This window comes from Anser cygnoides, chromosome 19, assembly GCF_040182565.1.
Source record: "Anser cygnoides isolate HZ-2024a breed goose chromosome 19, Taihu_goose_T2T_genome, whole genome shotgun sequence".
Taxonomy (NCBI): domain Eukaryota; kingdom Metazoa; phylum Chordata; class Aves; order Anseriformes; family Anatidae; genus Anser; species Anser cygnoides.
The window spans coordinates 9,809,762-9,826,580 of record NC_089891.1 but is presented as its reverse complement, the minus strand read 5'-3'; the positions used below and the strand labels follow the sequence as shown (position 1 = coordinate 9,826,580).

Below are 16,819 nucleotides of genomic sequence, written 5' to 3'. Positions count from 1 at the left end.
CAGGATTCTGGTGTACAGCTGCAGATGAACAATACTTAAAATTTTGTGTTGTCCTAATGGCAAACATGCAAGATACAGGCAAAGAGAGTCCTAGTCGTTAACACTGCATGATGTAAATCAAAATATATTAAATCAAACTCAATGAGAGATTGTACAGACAAGGACAAACTTATTGCAAACAAACCCACAGACAGCAGTTCTGAGTTTTTATCCTCAAGTTTTGAAAAGTACAGCTTCTGATCTGTAATCCAAGATTCAAAAGACTAATGAGAAAAAGAAATTCTGCTATTTCCTAAAGAAGCCATCATGAAACACAGGACAAATAGGCCAAGAAGTTTTTATTAGAAGAACTATCACGCTTGCAAGAAGATGCATCAAATCCATAACCTTTCTTTCTTTGTCACAGGACAACAAAACTTGCTGATCTTCAGAGATACACTACTCAATTTCCTCCAACTTCTGACCATGAACAACAGAACGTTCTTTAAATTTACCACCCGTATGCTTGTTCCTGTTTTTATTCTCTCTAGAGAAAAACCACTAAAAACTATTTTACATGAAGTTCCTTTCAGCATTATCATCTGAGAACATATTTTAAAAAATATTATACATTTACTCTCCCCAAGTTTTTTGTCATTTGCTTATTGTATGTTCCATTTATTTTAACTGCATAGAAACAGTGAGGATTAATCTACCTCAGCTTCATTAATTAATACCACTCTTGTATGCTGATGTACAGAAACTGGAAAGAGAAGACTGCACAGGAACTCCAGGGGGATAGTAACTGTTCTGATCTACTTCAAGAAAAATGTGGCCTGAGAGTCTTCAACTACATCGTCTTTTACCACATCACTTCTTCCTTCCTGCCTGTGCATTTGTCTGTGCTTCCCTCTCCCAATTAAGTATTTTTGTATGAATTCTGTCTCTTGCCTTGCGACCACTGTGCTTTGCCACCATAATATCTGAAGTCTGAAAAACATAATCAGAGTATCAGCTTATTTGATAGATGTTTAGAATGTCAGAACAATAGCTATTATCTACTTCCGAAGTCTACAGAGGATATACTATTACCATAAAGTGAGATAAGAACGTTGCAAAAATATGGACAGAGATCATTTAGGAAACGGGCTCTTTGGGCCATCTTTGAGTACCCATGGTAATCATCAGACCAAATCACTATAAAGCCTTCTTTTCAGTCACTGCTATATTTGCCAAACTGTTTGCCCTATTGATTTTCCATATTGTCTGTAACTGAAAGGAAAATAACAGGAAGGGGAGAAGATAGAACCATGAGATTTGGAAGATGACTTACAGGAAGTAAACATAACAGAGGAGCGAAACAACAGAAAAAGTAGAACAGTGATCATTAAGATATAAGCTATTAATGAAATTTCTGTATATAAAGTACAAATACCGTATTCAACACGAGCCCATGAGAAAGTGTAATGAATTCAAATTCAAACATGCAGAGCTTATCAAGCCAAGTATATGTTAAATATGAAACAAATACTGAATAAAGCAAATGAAGAAATCTTACCCATATGTAAGTGATGTTGCTAAAGATGATTCTTCTTTAGAAGATATTTTCGACAACTCCTCATGTTTGGATTCACTGTTTCCTAGTTCTCCCATTACCCAGTCAGGTAAGCACTCTGGGCTACTACTCCGAACTCTTGGTGAATTTGGTTCATCAAAATAAATTGACTGTAGTTAAAAAATACATACAAAATCAACATTATATTTACACAAATACATTCTTTACACTACTAACGTAATTTCTTGCAGGAATATCTGCGTTATATGAATTATTTTCTGAGTAAAGTCAAGGACGTATGCAAATATAACCCTCCCTACACATGGGGATTAGTACAACAAGCAATGGTGTGTTTTCCTGTACTTTACTTCTTTCAGTACGGGTAACTTTAGTATGAGTTAGGACAGGTCCTGCACTTTCTCAGTAAAGTTGATACTTGCCACACTATATTCAGGTCTTCAGAAAACTACATGCTTTACAATGCCTATGAGAAATACTGTCATCTTTTCTTTCATAAAGTTTTAATGGCTGGAGTTCACAGCAAAAGGCAAAATGGAAGACTGCTTAAGTCACACCAGTCACACTTCCGCTCACAAGGATATCTGCTGTCTAAGACAAAATACAGCCTAAAGAGTTTGGTTTTTTATTACATCCTTTGAAAAAATTAGACAGAAATCATCTTCCTGTTCCTTCAGGACACCTATTTTTATAAGCCCCCTTAGAAGCCGAATTTTGAAGAAGAAACAGGTCTCTCATAAAAGGTTTTTGCATATAAAGATATTTCCAACGCTAGTTACAAGATGTACAACATATATGTATCCAACACCCAAATCCACTCGATTCATTTAAGTTTTTTCATATTTATGCCAAATCAAAGACTTTAAAGTATTTTCAGAATACGTTTAAGCAAGTTTAACTGATAAAAAAGTTACACTCACCATGTACGAAGGTAAAGTTTTCAGTATTCCTGGTTCTGGTTTGTGTGTAAAAGGACCTTCTAACAAACCCCGTTTTAGCATGTGGAGCAGAAGTCTTGCATATAGGTTCCGATTCTTCCTTCCCGCTATTCCTGTACCTGCTCCTGAGGGTTCGCATAGTTTTTTAATCCACAGTGCACATCTTTGTCGTTCTAAAATAAATTTTAAAAAATATTATATGCATATATAGATATATAAAATTACTATATATCAGAGAAAATTGAACACACAGAAATAACAAAAGCCATTACTGGTCACCCTTTTTTGGTAGATGTTTACCTTCTACACAAAAGTTTAAAGCAAAGTCAACAAAAAACCCGAATGACTGAACCAAAGTACCTAGATTTAAAATAAGTCTTTAACAATAGCTCAGATTTCTGCCATTCAGAAATATTTTCTATAGATTCACATTTACTAGAAGCTTACATGACTTCTAAAAGCAGCATGTTCAGATTAAATCTCTAATGATTACAGAGCCCACAAATGACAAAGATTTCTGAACTCCTTCAAATCATCAGGAACTGAGGGCTGTTACTCACTGCAAGGTGATGTATTTAACTAAAACATACAGCTTGTATGAAAAATAATATTTTATGAACACATTGAGTCTTCATGCATTCTAAAATTCTCTACACAAGCATTGTTGCCAGATAATGAAACTACTTATATGATTAAATATTCACAAATCAAGGCCTCAATTTGTAGATTGCATGTATTTAATAATAACAAATCTGTTCCTAATCACTAGCTTCATAAAACATTATTTATGAATTGACGCTTATATCATTACAAGTTCCTAACCCAAATTAAAAAAAAAAACAAACTTCTAAAAAATATTTGCAATTTGGTAAATGCAATCTCAGAATTAATGCCTTTTAAAAGCTTTTAGCTTCTACTCAATTTTAAAAACACAGAAACTAATATATTTACGCAAAATCACATTTGCAGTCAACAATATAATACAGGTAAGTTCAAAACAATAATAGCAACAGCAATCTAAACTTTTTTTTTTTTCGGGGGGGGGGGGGGGGTATAACTTACAATACCATGTAACTTCAGGCATTAAGTGTCAATTTAATCATTAAAGTGAAACAAGTACACATAATAATTACCAGTAACCTAGAGTTTTGTTATTAGTGTTTCTCTACATACACGTTTTACGACATTTACCTGACCTATGCTGTAGCTTTAGAACATGAGGCTTCATATCCACAACGCAGTGATCAAATTCTGCATCTAGTTTTTCCCACGTTTCTTCTTCGCCATTCATTTTGAAAGAGCGCAAAGTAACCTGCAAAATTATTCATATTGAAGTAGATGAGATTGCATACCGCTCTATGATGATCTCTATTCATCTTGGGCCATGCCAAGACATCCTTTGAAACTATATAGAAAAGGAAACTTTTTCATTAAATTCACGCAAAAAGAACCGTGGTTTGCATTACAAATGATGTTCAATTAAACTTTCTACAAGAACACGCTTGTCTAGTTTTGAAAATAGCCAGCCACACAAAAAGGTATTCAGTCGGCACAATTTGTAAGAAACGGCACCTACGTTAATTTGTGTAACAGCTACGTTCATACTAGTTTATCTTCCTTGTAATTAGCAAACTTGTAAACTTTTTTATTAAGAAGAAAAAAGCAACTGGAGGAAAAACACCAAGCAGACTTGGAAGTGGCACAACTAGCATGTATTGGCAGAATATTAAACAGTCTGTTAAAACAAAAAGACAACCAAAAAGGAGCTTTTTATCCAAGCTCTCAGGCCACAGAGTTCCCAGGGGGCCAGGCAGGGTTTGCTGCGTGTTTCGGCTCCTGAGCAGCACCGGGATTTGGGAGAGCCTGGCCCAGCCCAGCCCACCCTACCCTGCAGCCGGCCCGGGACTCCAGCACCGTCCCCGCAGGGTGAGAGCCGCTATTTCCTTATTTCTCCTCCTCCTCCGGGTGGTTACCTGCGGTTTCACCGCGCGGCGCTGCCGCCTGCGGGGCTTTCCTGAGGGGATTTGCAGCGGCTGCCACCCTCAGCGACACCTCCCGCGGTGACAAGCTCGGAGGGACAGCCAGGCTGATGCTTCCCCCTGGCCGCTGTCACCCCACCGACCCCAACCGCTACCCCGGTCCCCATCGCCCGCTTTACCTCGCTCTTTTACCCCGCAGCGCCCGGGCCCTGCCCTGGGGGGCAGCAGGCGCCCGGGGTGACACCGCACGGGAAGGGCCGGGCCGGGCCGGGCCGGGCCGGCGGCTCCCGGTCCCCCGGTGCGGGGACAGGCCGGCGGCCAACGGTTCAAACCGACCCCACCCCCGCTCCCGGCGGCCTCCGCTGACAGCCGGCCCCGGCCTGGCCCCTTCCGTTTCCGCGCTGTGCCGCGGGGCTGGCCCAGAGACGCGATCGGCTCCGGCCCGGGCCCTGTGGAGGCCCCGGGGCCGGCGGCGCCCTGAGGGGGGCGAGGGGCGGGAGCGGCGCTGCGGGCACGGCTGTGGAGGCCGCTAGGCCCCGGGGTGGGGGCGCTGCTTCTGAGGGGAGCTCTGAGAGGATTTTTGGGGAGCGGGTGGGTTTGGGAGCTCACAGAAGGAGCTGTGGCCAGTTCTGCTTGTATTGCACGAAAAGGAAACACACAAATAAAGATTCGGGGAGGTAAAGATGTGTGTTGAAGGCGGTTGTGCTGTGTTAAGAAATGCAGTTAGTGCCTGCGTACGCTGTGGTGTCCGGGGTGATGGATGTCACCTTGTCACCCCTTTCAGCCACCGTCCTGGAGGCCGCTGCTGGCCTGAGCCAGCACTCAAAGTCACCACACCATCACCTTGTGGATTTCCATGAGTGAATAAGCTCTTGTGGAAGCTGGTGTGTCTCTAAAACTAAATTGCAGTCATCACTGTGCCCAACACTCTTCCCACAATGTACACACGCATGCATAAATACTGATACCTGTTTGTGCACACACTAGAAACCCCAAAAGGGTCCAGCAGATGCTGAGAGAGCACAAAGGGAGGTACAGGAGATGCCAGAAATTCTGTGAGGTTCACTAAGAACCTCGTTAACAGGAGATGTGCCAGGTGCTTCAGCACTGTGGTGGAACCTGTGCTACAAAAACAAAGGTGTAAAAGGCGTGGGAGGCAACTCCGGGTTGGTTTGGCTGTGTTCCTTTGCTTATTAGTTTTAATTGTTGCTAGTTGGATATCAGCTGAAACTTTATAGCTGTTGTTTGGTCCATGTCTTTGTTACGATCAAAATCAGTAATCAAAAATGCTTCCACTCAAAGCTTGGTGAAAAATGTTTGGCAGTCTGAAATAGAAGGTCAGCAAATCAGAGGTAGCTTTTGAGTCCTGTGCAAAGTTTTTGTGGCTTCGTAGTGGGTACCACTGAGCAGATAAAATGACACTGAAATGGCAGGTGCAGGCCGAATAATTTCAGAGCCGATTTTAACTACATTTTTCCAATATTTCTAAGTAAATTTTGTTCAAGTATATCCTCGTAGATAATAGATCAATTTTGGCTTCATCTTAAACCACTTAATATGCTTAATATTGCTTATCTGTCTTATGAAGCTATCCTAAGAGCAGAAAAAAGGAGAGTGTTGTGGAAAAAACAAAACAAAAAAAAAACAAAAAACACCACTTGAGAAGTCCATGCCCGACCTTTCTAAAATAAGTCAGAGGTTATGCTTTTCATTTTGTAGCCACATCAAAAAGTCATTAATTAGTCCAAAAGAATTAGAGAAACCTCCCAGTCCTTTTAGCTCTTCAGCCACACAGCTCTTTGGCATGCATGTATGATTCTAAATAAAACTTCTGACCTCTTTGATTGATTTAAGTATTTCTCTTTCCCCAAAATCTGTCATTAGCCTACTGTGTATAAAGCATCTAAAGTGCTTTCATCTAGAACATGTAAACTTTTCAACTCTTCTAAGCTTGATTCACATGCACATATAAATTAAACAAGAACTTCTTAAATGTATGGTAGAAAATTGGCTGTTTTCTTTTATTTCTCAGCTAATCTCCAGCAGAAATGATTCTGTATCAGTGCTCATTTGGTGATGGCTATGACAGCTATACTGATTGCCTGCATAGATTTCATGTAACTCCTTCAATCAACATTTGCATAGTAGCAGTGCAAAAAATAACTGATGGAGTGGATTACAAAGATTATTATCTTTAAATTCTAAATTTAAAATAATTGTCATTCAATATATTTTTGAAGATATGACTACTTTCAATGTTTTAAAATACTGTGGATTTTTGCAACACAGACTCGCAGGAAACAGACTTGCTCAAACAGCTGAACTTGCATACATTTTCACTTCTGAACTACCACTTTGGATACCCAGATTGGGAATTTTGTAATCATTAGGAAATTGATCTGTTCAAGTTAGTCCAAATCACAGGAGACAGACAAGTGTTTTGTTACTGACTAGGCCGTGGGAGGCCCTATGGATGTACACATTTCTTTCCACGTAGGCTTTTCAAGTTTTTTTTTCAAAAGGTTAGAATTTCTAAATCAAGGTTTTTGTATGTTGATGATTATTGATACATGTCTGTGGATTGCTTTCAGAGTTGAATATACCTCTTTGTCATCGTCATCACAAAACACTATAGTCTGAAAAAACGTATTTGCTGGTGAAAAAGAACATGAGGCAGGGCAGAAAACATTACCAATAGCAGCCAGAGAGGTTGAAGACTACCTGCACTGATTTGACAATTGCATAACTTCTGTCCAAAAAGAAGGAAAACCAAAAGATTCAAGCAATGACTGCGCTCTTGTCTTTGGCCAAAGCTGCAGTCTGGACATTGTGAGTACTGATGTGCACTGACACTCCAAAGGAAAGCACTCCAGATACACAGTTGTAGAACACACCAGAAACAGAACAAATTCCCAATTTGAATTGCAAAAATATGTTCATTTAAGTAAAACACGTGGTACTTTTTTTCCCTCAAAACTCATTTCACAATGTTCTCTTATCTCTGAAACTGTCTCAGCAGGTTGCCACAAGTAACATGAGCACAGCTTACGGCATTCTTTCAAACATCTAAAAAAAAAAGGCAGGTTTCATTCACTCACACCAGCCTTTGGAACACCTCTAGTTGCAATACATTAGTTTTCAGACCTTCTAAGCAAACCTTTCATGTCTGAAAAGTTGCAATTCAAAAACACTTCTCTACTTCAAAGACTTATCAGGTCACACACTCGCAGTGCCCTCCTCCCCTTCTTGCTTCAGGAGACTAGACAATAAATTCAGCGTACGAACATTGACTCCTAAGGGTGATTCTTTCAAGTAGTCAAATACTGCACATTCAGCTAGGAAGCAGGGCCAGCTGTCGTCATCAGTTGTCATCCTGCTGTAACTGGGATAACTTGTTAACATAGCTTAGAAAAATCTGAATGTTCCTGGGGCAACTGTTTTTGTGCAAAATACAAATCATTTCAGGGAAAAGTAGCATTTGCGTGGCAGCAAATGCTAGCTTTACTTATCCCAACTTCACAGTGTTTAGCTATGAAAGACAAGTTAATATTAAACTGTTTGGTGTCTCAGCTACCTTCCTGAACATCCTGATCCCAATGTTTTATCCACAAAACATTGAGAGGAGATTTCCAAACAGATAGGTTCCTGCCAGATGATTTATGTGTTTATTAAAGGTGGCTATGAATATTTTGGCTTCTCAGATGTTGTTCAAAGATCCCTTTTAAACATGTTTAGGAAGCAAAACAGTGCACATTGTACCCACAAAATAGAGAAATTTACTCAGGTAACTGAAGGGGCTCTCTCTACATTAGAGAATTGAACTCCTCATAAGTGCAAGTATTAAACACTTAATAACACCTGCCTCAATCTCTTCTTGAAAATACAAAGTATAAGAACAAATGATTTGAAGAATACTGTTAAAATATTCATGTGCAGCCTTAAAAGAAGAAAAGCTAATAAGAGTACATTCAAAGGTTTTTTTAATGGTGGCTTTAGCATCTTACAGTTCTAGTTTGATCTTGGTGTTAATGTTAAATGGATCTTTTTAAAAGTTCTAAAGTAGCCTGATTACTGTGTGGCTTACTTCTGCTTCAAATCACAGAGGATTATTTTATACTTCAGAGGGAAGCACCTGTGACTCGCTGTAATCTATTGCAGAGGAATATCTGTTGTACACTTATCACTTTCTAGTAGGTTGAAATTATATTTTTTTTTTCTGGATGGAAATACGGACATAAGCACAAAAATTGCCAGAGTGGATCATGTGATCTACCTGTATCATAAATCAAATGAAAAGTATAGTTTACTTCAGAGCTACTTACTGACCAGAAATCATTATTATTGCTCAATGGTGCATAGTTCTCTTTCTTTAAAAAGGAATCAGCTACGTTGCATAATATTTAAACAGTGGTAATAATTAACTGATGTTTAAAACAATCATTTCAGGTGAAGTTCAAGTCACGAAAACATAAATAGTTTTATTAATTTTAGCAAGTTTTTTTTTTTTTTTAAGAGTAAAAGAATTCTTTATCTGATGCTATTGATATTTAAATGATGATCGGACAGCTTCTAAACGCATTTGGAAAACTCAGTCTTTCTACTTACATAAATTCTGGAAAATCCTATGATGACCCTCTGTCTCTCTATAATTGAAGGTCCACTCCCTATCACAGGGGAAAGGAAATGGAATCAGAACCCAGCTAATTACTAATGATGAAGGCCTTCTCTATAAAACAGTTAAGAGCTGAAGGATTTGATTGAGGATTAGGTAATATTAAATAAGAAAACACTATTGGCGGAAAATTACTTTATTCTAAAGGGGTTGCTATTGAGAAAATGCTTTACAATTACATAAACATTGGCAATATGGAAAGAGAAGTGGTGTTGTGGGGATGTTGAATAAAGCAGAAAAAAGAAGATGGAAGTTAATGGAAAAAGGCTGAAATAATGTGTCATAGCTTGTGAAAGAGGCTGCTAATAGCAGCAGTAGGGAAAACAGCTGAAACTGCGTTCTCAGAGAGTCCCAAGTTCACCTGGAATTTACCCTCACAGGACTTAGGTTGTCCTTTCTTACATCTCATGTTTTGCCTCAGTAAGGCATTTAGCGCTGTATTTCTTTTTTTTAACTCATTCGTGATCTTCACATGGTTTCATGTCTGATGGGTCCTTCTTCACAAGAGTTGAAAAGAAGCCACGTTCTGTTGAAAGCAAGAGGTTGAGAACTCAGGTTAAAATAATAAAACGTGCAATAGCTGAAAACAATACATCTTGCGGACACAGCTGGGTAAGCAGTGATTTTCTGCATCGTTGCAAAACCGCTGGAAGAAATACGCTATTTTGATTTCTATTTTAATAAAAGTTAGGCTACATCTATCTGAAGCTAAGCCAAACATAAGGGAGGATGTTTTCACCATGGATTAGGCTGTGTTTTTTCCTTTGCTTACAAAACGAAAATAAGACTTGCAAGGAATATTGATAAAAACACGTGCAAAACATTTTGTCTTGCTGACAAACTTCTGTACTTAGTCTGTTTATTTATTCTAAACACCTGTGTGCCTGCAAGCCAGTTTCTCCAGCCTCAGTTCCTCACAATGGCTGTCAGCTGCTTCTTAATGCTTGACCCAATGTCAGAACCAGTCAGCGTAAAGTGGCAATACTTCAGCAGAAAATATATATATATATGAGGGGAAGCGAATGCGCTCGATTTTCAAGGCTGAAGCCATATTTAGGCTCTAGAAGTTGATGCGAGGATTCGTGAAATCCCAGAACACGTTACCCATGGCCTGTTGTCTGGGCTAGGCCTCTGCATAATGCCTTCTCAGAAAAGAAGAGGGATTAAAGCAGGGCCCCGGTGTATCACAGAAAAACACCGCTGTGCGTTCTCCCCTTAGCTTAGGTCTTCCTAAATGCCCAGTAACTTTAGTACAAGACAGACAAACTAGCTGGTCAAATAGGGCTTGAAGACGTATTGTGACGTTGCCCCCCGACACGCACAGGCCGCTGTTTTGAAATTAGCCTGGCTCATACCTTTGAAACAGGCAGGGAGAGTAAGATTGCCATCCACGCACTGAACGGGCACAGTATAGGCACAGGACTTCTCTTTATTCTTGCAGAAGAAGGATACGGTTTCGCCATGCAGAATGCCTTCCTTAAGGTCACTCTGAACTCTTTTCTTCTCTCCCTCGTATAACACTACAGCTTTCTTAACTGGCATTTTACATGGCTCTGTAAAAGAGTACAGTTAAAAGCAATACATAAGGATAACTAGAGTGCCATTTTGAGAAATAGGTAGATTAGATTAGAAATAGGTAGATTAGATCCCATGATAAATTTGCACAAGTGACATTTGAGAATGAAAAATACCGTGGCCCACACATATATAGTACTTCTGCTGGTATTATGATGTTGAAGAACTTTTCACCCCTATGTGTAGGGACAGAAGTTTCTGGTGAATATCCAGCCCCAGTAAAATTTCTAATTATATCAAATAGGAAGAGGAGAGGAAATATTCAGACATCATAAATTTTTGTAGCTGATTATTGCAGTCAGTTCAGATACATCACGGTATGCCATGTTGAATGCGGGGAGCCATCGTAGGTTATCGAGGCCTTGAATTTACAGCTTCAGTTTACTTGCGAGAAGGCAGCTCTTCCACAAAGGTGCCATCGCTCATTAACAATCAGAGCAGTGCTCTTTCAGGAATATTAAATTTGATTAATTTGTTTCTAACAGCTGGAATATATATACCTTTACAGGTTGGCTTTGTGGACCAGTTTCCTGTCTTTTCACATCGGGAATGCTTAGGTCCTTCTAGCACGTATCTGGATTGGCAGCTGAAGCTGACGGTTTCGTTGTAGTGGTATGTTCTACGAACAGCAAAATTTAAGAATCCATTTTCTATTCCTGATGGAGCGGGACATGTGACAGCTGTGGTACAAAAACAAACAAGCGAAAAACGTTATCAATGCTGCAGTTCTAGAAGATGCAGTATTGATTTGGAAGTATACTTAAAACTTTCATGGCGATTCATTTCAGTCTCTTTCACAGGCAAACATAGAGGAAAATATTTTAAAAAACAATAAATAAACAATTGCATTCACAATTCAGACTTTCAGAATAACTGTAGTGTATGTTTTTAATAGCATTATGATATTTTTCTGTAAGAAAATTTTGCATATAATTTGATATATACAATTCTAGCATTCCTATTATATTTTTTAATGCTGCTAAAAGTAAGTTACTTACCCCTGCACTCCGGAATGCTGCTCCAGGTCCCGTTGGCCTGGCAGGTAGCTGTCTCATTTCCAATAAGTGCAAGGGGTGGTACACATTCAAAAATAATCGTGTCCATGTAGTGAGAAATATTTCCAGGTTTTACGTGACGGTAAGAAAGGACTCCAAATTCAGAAAGTGGTGGAGGTGGACAAGTCACGGCTAGAAAAATACTATATTCTTAGAATTAAATCTTAAAAATCGAATTGTTAATAGTATCACAGGAACAACACGCTTATGGCCAAATAAGCCCACAAAATACCTTATGGAAGTGTAGCTACCAAAACAAAAAGATCAGATTTAAAGTCTCAGAAGCCTTAGAGTACGTAATTCATGATTTTTTCTGTATTTTTCACACAATGTTATGCAGTATATTGCTTTTTCAGTAAAGTGTTTATGCAGGAAAAGTTATAGCAAAAATATGCATAACAGTTGTAAAGCATGACAATGCCCTCTTTTTATATACCTGGAAAATGAATTTGAGTGGATAAGCATCTTACCTTCAGCTGTAAATAGCATCCCTGATCCTAGCCTTTCACACAGACCTATAAACTGTATTTCTCTGTAACCAAAATCCACACATATAAAACCAAACATATAAGCTGCTTCTTGATTTTTCCTAATCTCTTTTTGCACAGCACAGTAGGAGGCCTCTGAACAAGAGTATATGTAATTCTGAGCAGTGTAAAGCAGCCGTCCTGTAAGGATAGAATAGTTTTTTGGTATTTAAACACGTACGTTGACACTGTGGGACAGTTCCACTCCACTTGCCATCTGCCATGCATTGGCTTGTTCTTGTCCCAATGAGGTTGTAGCTGAAAACCAAAAGTCCTGGTTATCAGAAAGCTTAATGAACCTTTATATGAAGAAAAATAAACTTGTTCTTTGCAAAAAAAAGGTTTCCATTTCTCACAAACAGACTTAAAAAGAGTCCAGTTCTGAAATCCTTCTCTGATTCAAGCACTTATTAACCTCAAAGGAAGTTTAGATTCAAATATGAAAAATTGTTAATATTCAGGTATTAAAATTTTCTAGAAAGAATACTTGATGAAAAAAGATGTTTTGTACTTTCAACTCAATATTCTATTTTGATGTTACAATAATTTATACAGCTGGTTAATATTGTGGATATACGTAAATAGCGAGCATTGATCTTTGATCAATGATGTTAGTGTTATAGGTTCTCAGGAGAAATTCCAGTTGTTTAGGGCAATTAGGATCAGTCTATTTGTAACAACCTCAGCACTCAATACCTAAAGGTACTGAAGAGCTTTATTTTACTATAATATCAGAAAGTCCAGTTTAATTTACATATGCACTCCCTTTAAGTGCTTCTCCAGTTCTCTGTACGCATGTTACTACTAACTTACTTACACTGAGTTTTAAAGAAATGCTCCCTCTATATTTATCATTTCAATATCACACAGCTGAAGCCTAGTAAATATCATTAACAAAATTAAATCAATTCAAGTCCCTTAGCTACACTTGATGTCAGAGCTGAATTTATTTATTCCTTCTCTTGCTCCTGCAGAGGAAGGAGTAACTGAGGCTACTGATGTTCTTCAGTGAACTCCAGACTGTGGCTCACTTAGGCTCTTCCTAGGTATGCACTATTTATTAATTACTCACCAAGTAGAATGACTGTATGCTGTTATCAACTATATCCCTGCATTTATCATAACTCTATTTCTTTAAATGCATCCTTGTTTCTGGAATCAGTAAGCAGCCTTCAGTAAAAGTGCATTTGGTCTAGGGACTAAGTGAGGATTAATCTCATGTTTTCATTTACTGAGCTTGGAAGGACACAGAAACAAAATTTTCAGTCTCCAGAGCCTGACAGCATAACAACTTAGACAGTGATTATCCTTTCTTTGCTGTAGGATTTCATCTCATGATGTAATAAGAGGATTTAAAAAGCAGGGGAAAGAGGTCTGGAATAAGTCTTTGTACAAAATCTCTGCTATTTTGATGGTTTTCCTGTCTGTAAGATGTTGCTTTGGAGTAACAAAGCCCTGGGATGTAATAATTGAGTTTGAACAGTAAAGGATCGCTAAATATGGCATTTTTAAGTGTCTGAAGTTCAGGTGGGTTTAAGGTGGTATTTTCTAAGTTCCCTGGCTTGTAATGCTCCAACAGGTGATAGTAGAGTGTAATGCTGTGATTTAGATCACTTATTTAGCAGCCTAAGAAAGGGAGTGCTTACCCTGGTTCACACGAAAAACTTAAAGAACTCTGGTAATAAGAGTCTATAAAATCAATTTTTCCATGCTGCAGCTGTCCAGGAGTGGGACATCTCTTTGCTGTTAATTAAAGATAAAAAGGATACTATTATTTCACAAGGCATGAAGCTAGGATAGTGGAAACAAGTTGGTCATAAAGGGGTCTGGGTGCCTTTCAATTTTTTCCACTTTTGTATGCTACGTTTCCTAAGTGTAAATATTATATGTCTCTATTAAAACATAGTAAAGGTAGCTTCAAAAATTTCATGATTAATTCACTTTTAATGATTGTCTGCAATTAAATGATAAAAATGAGTGGCAATGGATACAATAAAGGCAGATAATGTTACCAACCAATCTGCATCACTTAGAGTACAAGCACTGCTGGGCTGAGCCAGATTAAGGTTTGCTTTGTCTGGATCCAGTCTGTATCACTCTCTGGCAGCAGAGGCATAAGGGAAAGTTATGGTAAGCTCCTTCTCCTGTTGCTTTCACCTCTTTCCACCTCTCTTTTCCACCTTTTTTCCACCTTTCTCTTTTCACCTCCACACCCAGTTTGTCTTCTGATGACTATTTATTTTTCAGGAGAAAGCTTAGAGCAATCTAAGTTTTTTACCTATTTTGACTCAGGAAAGCAATAACAAAAAAGCACCCAAAATACAGCAAAGCACACAACTCCTTGGCAGGAGGCAGCGGCTTTGCAGGGAGCAAGATGGCTTCTGCGTTTGCTTTTATATAGAAAACTTAGAAATGCAAGGAAAGAACAACCAGAGAACAAAAACATATCAGTTTTAACATATCAGATCCATCACATGGACTATAAAATACCCTTTTCAGCTCAGCACATGGTATGTCAACAAGGTGGTGCAAAATTTGGGGGTAAGTTCTACTTTGTTTTACTTACGCAGGCACAGGAGCGTGTTGAGAGGCCACTTGCCGGTGGGCTGGCAGGTGTATTTCCTCTGGCCATTGTTGGGGACAAACCCCGGCCTGCAGGTGTACTCGATTTCCTCACCCACGTCGTACACGGTTTTGACCACATTGATTGTGGCGAAGAGCACTTCTGGTGGCTTGGAACAGACTGGAAGAGAGGAGACACTTTATAAAAAAAAAATGAAAAATAAGTGGGCAGGAAGTTTGAGATATTCTTACCTCTAAACTGGAAGCACAAGTTCCTGTATTATAGCCAGCTGTTGGATGTCCCTATGCTGAGCTAAGTGTTCTTCTGGTGTCTACAGGTACCTGACTTACTGAGGCAAGGGAGGGCTGCAGTAAGCATCGGCAAGGAAAAAATGTATTCTTTCCCTTCTCTCTGGCAGCTCTATCGTGGCTCCAGTTAGACTTAAGAGGAAAAAAAGTGCTTTTCCTTGGATTTATGAGGTGTTCTTCAAAGTGAGGCAATTATGGTAAATGATATAGGGGAAAAAATGGGGCGAGGGGGACTTAGAAACAAACTAAAGCATTTCATTTTTAATCTAAGTTGGTTTGGTGGGGTCAGAAATTCCCCTCGCTGTAGAGATGAAGGAAAGGAAGTGAAAAAAGACAAGAAACAGCTTTCAGAGAACTCCCATTCAAAAACACTTGACCAGAACTATCCAAAGGCTTTATAGTTCCGTCGCTTTCTCCAGATTCCCTCCCTCACGCCCCATGGTAGCGGTGGCTATTGGAAAGTGGAAGACGCTTACCTCTTGCTGCAAGAGCAGAGTGGGTCAGAGCAGCCGCACACACGACCAGCACCAGGGAGTACATTGCTGCTGGTCCACCAGTTTCCCGAATGACCCTCAATCCAGCGTTTCTTTCCCTAAAAATAAAGGCAGCCACAAAAGGGTGGTTACATATTAACTCTTTGTATTTATTCCCACCCTGGTAAACAGAAGATAAAAGGGTCCTTGTGTAGCTGGAATAAAGGATGAAATAACCGTCACATGTTGCGCTGGTACATAATGCAGGAATTCAAACAGCAGTCTTGGCTGCAAACATCTCCGCTCCAGTTGTTTCTGCAAAGCATCTCCTGTTGGGACTGATGGCTTTGAGAAAACAACATTATTTTCTCAGCATCTCTAAAGGATGAGGATGCTTGGAATTCAATATTGGATCAAATAATAGAACTGTCACTGAGAAGCTTTTGTTTCTCACTTGAGCTTGTACGTTTTCATGTACCAAAGAGTGCTGAGAGTTATAAAGATCTTTTTAAGGCAAAACGGTTAGCATTGCAGTGACATTGGCGGTGTTATATGCCTCCAGTGATAATACCGGCTTAATAATGATTTAGATGATGATGTGGCCTGAAACTTCAGGCTTCGTGGGCCTGTTTTATCTGATTCACGTTGTCAGTTGTCATCTTTCAATTAATGGATAACCAGTTAACTACTGGAGAAGTAGTATAGAGAAGGGTCGCCATGCCAGTGCTGCCAAAAAAGTGAAATAATTGTTCTAGATTGTGCTTATTTGTGATAAGGGCTCATATTTGAGTCATGGTTTTGGGTGGTATAAAAACTTGTTTTGATTCCCCCATTTGGGGTCATCAAGTCAAAACTTCACAGCTATCAGCTGATGTTCTGATCACTGCAATCCTCCTAATTTAGCAGATTTTTAACTGCAGGAACATCTCAAGTGCAACCAAAATAACATTTGTGTAATCATTGTTCCACAGTTTGGTGTTTCTAATCTAAGTATCCTCCTTCCCCGCTGACTCACAGCCTGCGAGGGGGAGTGAGGGACATTTGAAGCTCAAACGAGAAGCTAGGTTATGTCAAACCCTTATTGCTGAGATCTTAAATAGTTTGTTTATTTTTGCTTCATGAAGTTTCCCTGTTTGCATGTAAAACACAAACTTTAGCCACAACATTAAATGATTAG

General features: G+C 39.1%; 2 protein-coding genes across 15 annotated transcripts in view; both read right to left on the bottom strand.

Moving 5' to 3' along the window:
* Nucleotides 1–4,958, bottom strand: part of CEP112 (centrosomal protein 112) — a 163,010-nt gene extending 158,052 nt beyond the window's left edge. For 2 of the 13 annotated variants that reach the window (XR_007163457.2, XM_048064334.2), the window contains exons 1-5: nt 4,649–4,952; nt 3,682–3,802; nt 2,473–2,663; nt 1,538–1,704; nt 931–969 (exon numbers count right to left, since the gene is read on the bottom strand). Coding sequence is in view for 12 of the 13 variants with exons in the window: in XM_048064334.2 (XP_047920291.1) it covers nt 931–969; nt 1,538–1,704; nt 2,473–2,663; nt 3,682–3,781 (497 nt within the window). In the remaining variant the exon portion in view is untranslated. Of the gene's footprint in view, nt 1–930; nt 970–1,537; nt 1,705–2,472; nt 2,664–3,681; nt 3,803–4,463; nt 4,485–4,648 lie in introns of those variants that run through there. The other 11 variants (XM_048064340.2, XM_048064335.2, XM_048064338.2 and 8 more) reach the window with 8 other exon arrangements.
* A 4,066-nt stretch (nt 4,959–9,024) lies between these two features.
* On the bottom strand, nt 9,025–15,804 carry APOH (apolipoprotein H). Of its 2 annotated transcripts, XM_013178943.3 has the most exons (8): nt 15,646–15,804; nt 14,865–15,041; nt 13,945–14,041; nt 12,480–12,556; nt 11,715–11,903; nt 11,217–11,396; nt 10,497–10,694; nt 9,025–9,667 (listed from the first exon to the last, which is right to left on the bottom strand). In XM_013178943.3, exons 1-8 carry the CDS (start codon nt 15,707–15,709, stop codon nt 9,597–9,599), a joined length of 1,053 nt encoding a protein of 350 aa, XP_013034397.2. In that variant the 5' UTR covers nt 15,710–15,804; the 3' UTR covers nt 9,025–9,596. The 2 variants fall into 2 exon arrangements, with proteins under 2 accessions (XP_013034397.2, XP_013034398.2); XM_013178944.3 differs by lacking the exons at nt 12,480–12,556; nt 13,945–14,041 and having other exon boundaries at nt 9,032–9,667; nt 15,646–15,803.
* Nucleotides 15,805–16,819: the final 1,015 nt, after the last annotated feature.

Excerpts from the sequence above, each read along its gene's own strand:
- APOH (XM_013178943.3), bottom strand. The coding sequence starts at position 15,709 with ATGTACTCCCTGGTGCTGGTCGTGTGTGCGGCTGCTCTGACCCACTCT. Across the intron at positions 14,042-14,864 it reads CAACACGCTCCTGTGCCTGC|CAAAGAGATGTCCCACTCCT; the intron begins GTAAGTAAAACA and ends TTTAATTAACAG. Across the intron at positions 12,557-13,944 it reads AGTTTTTCGTGTGAACCAGG|CTACAACCTCATTGGGACAA; the intron begins GTAAGCACTCCC and ends TTTGGTTTTCAG.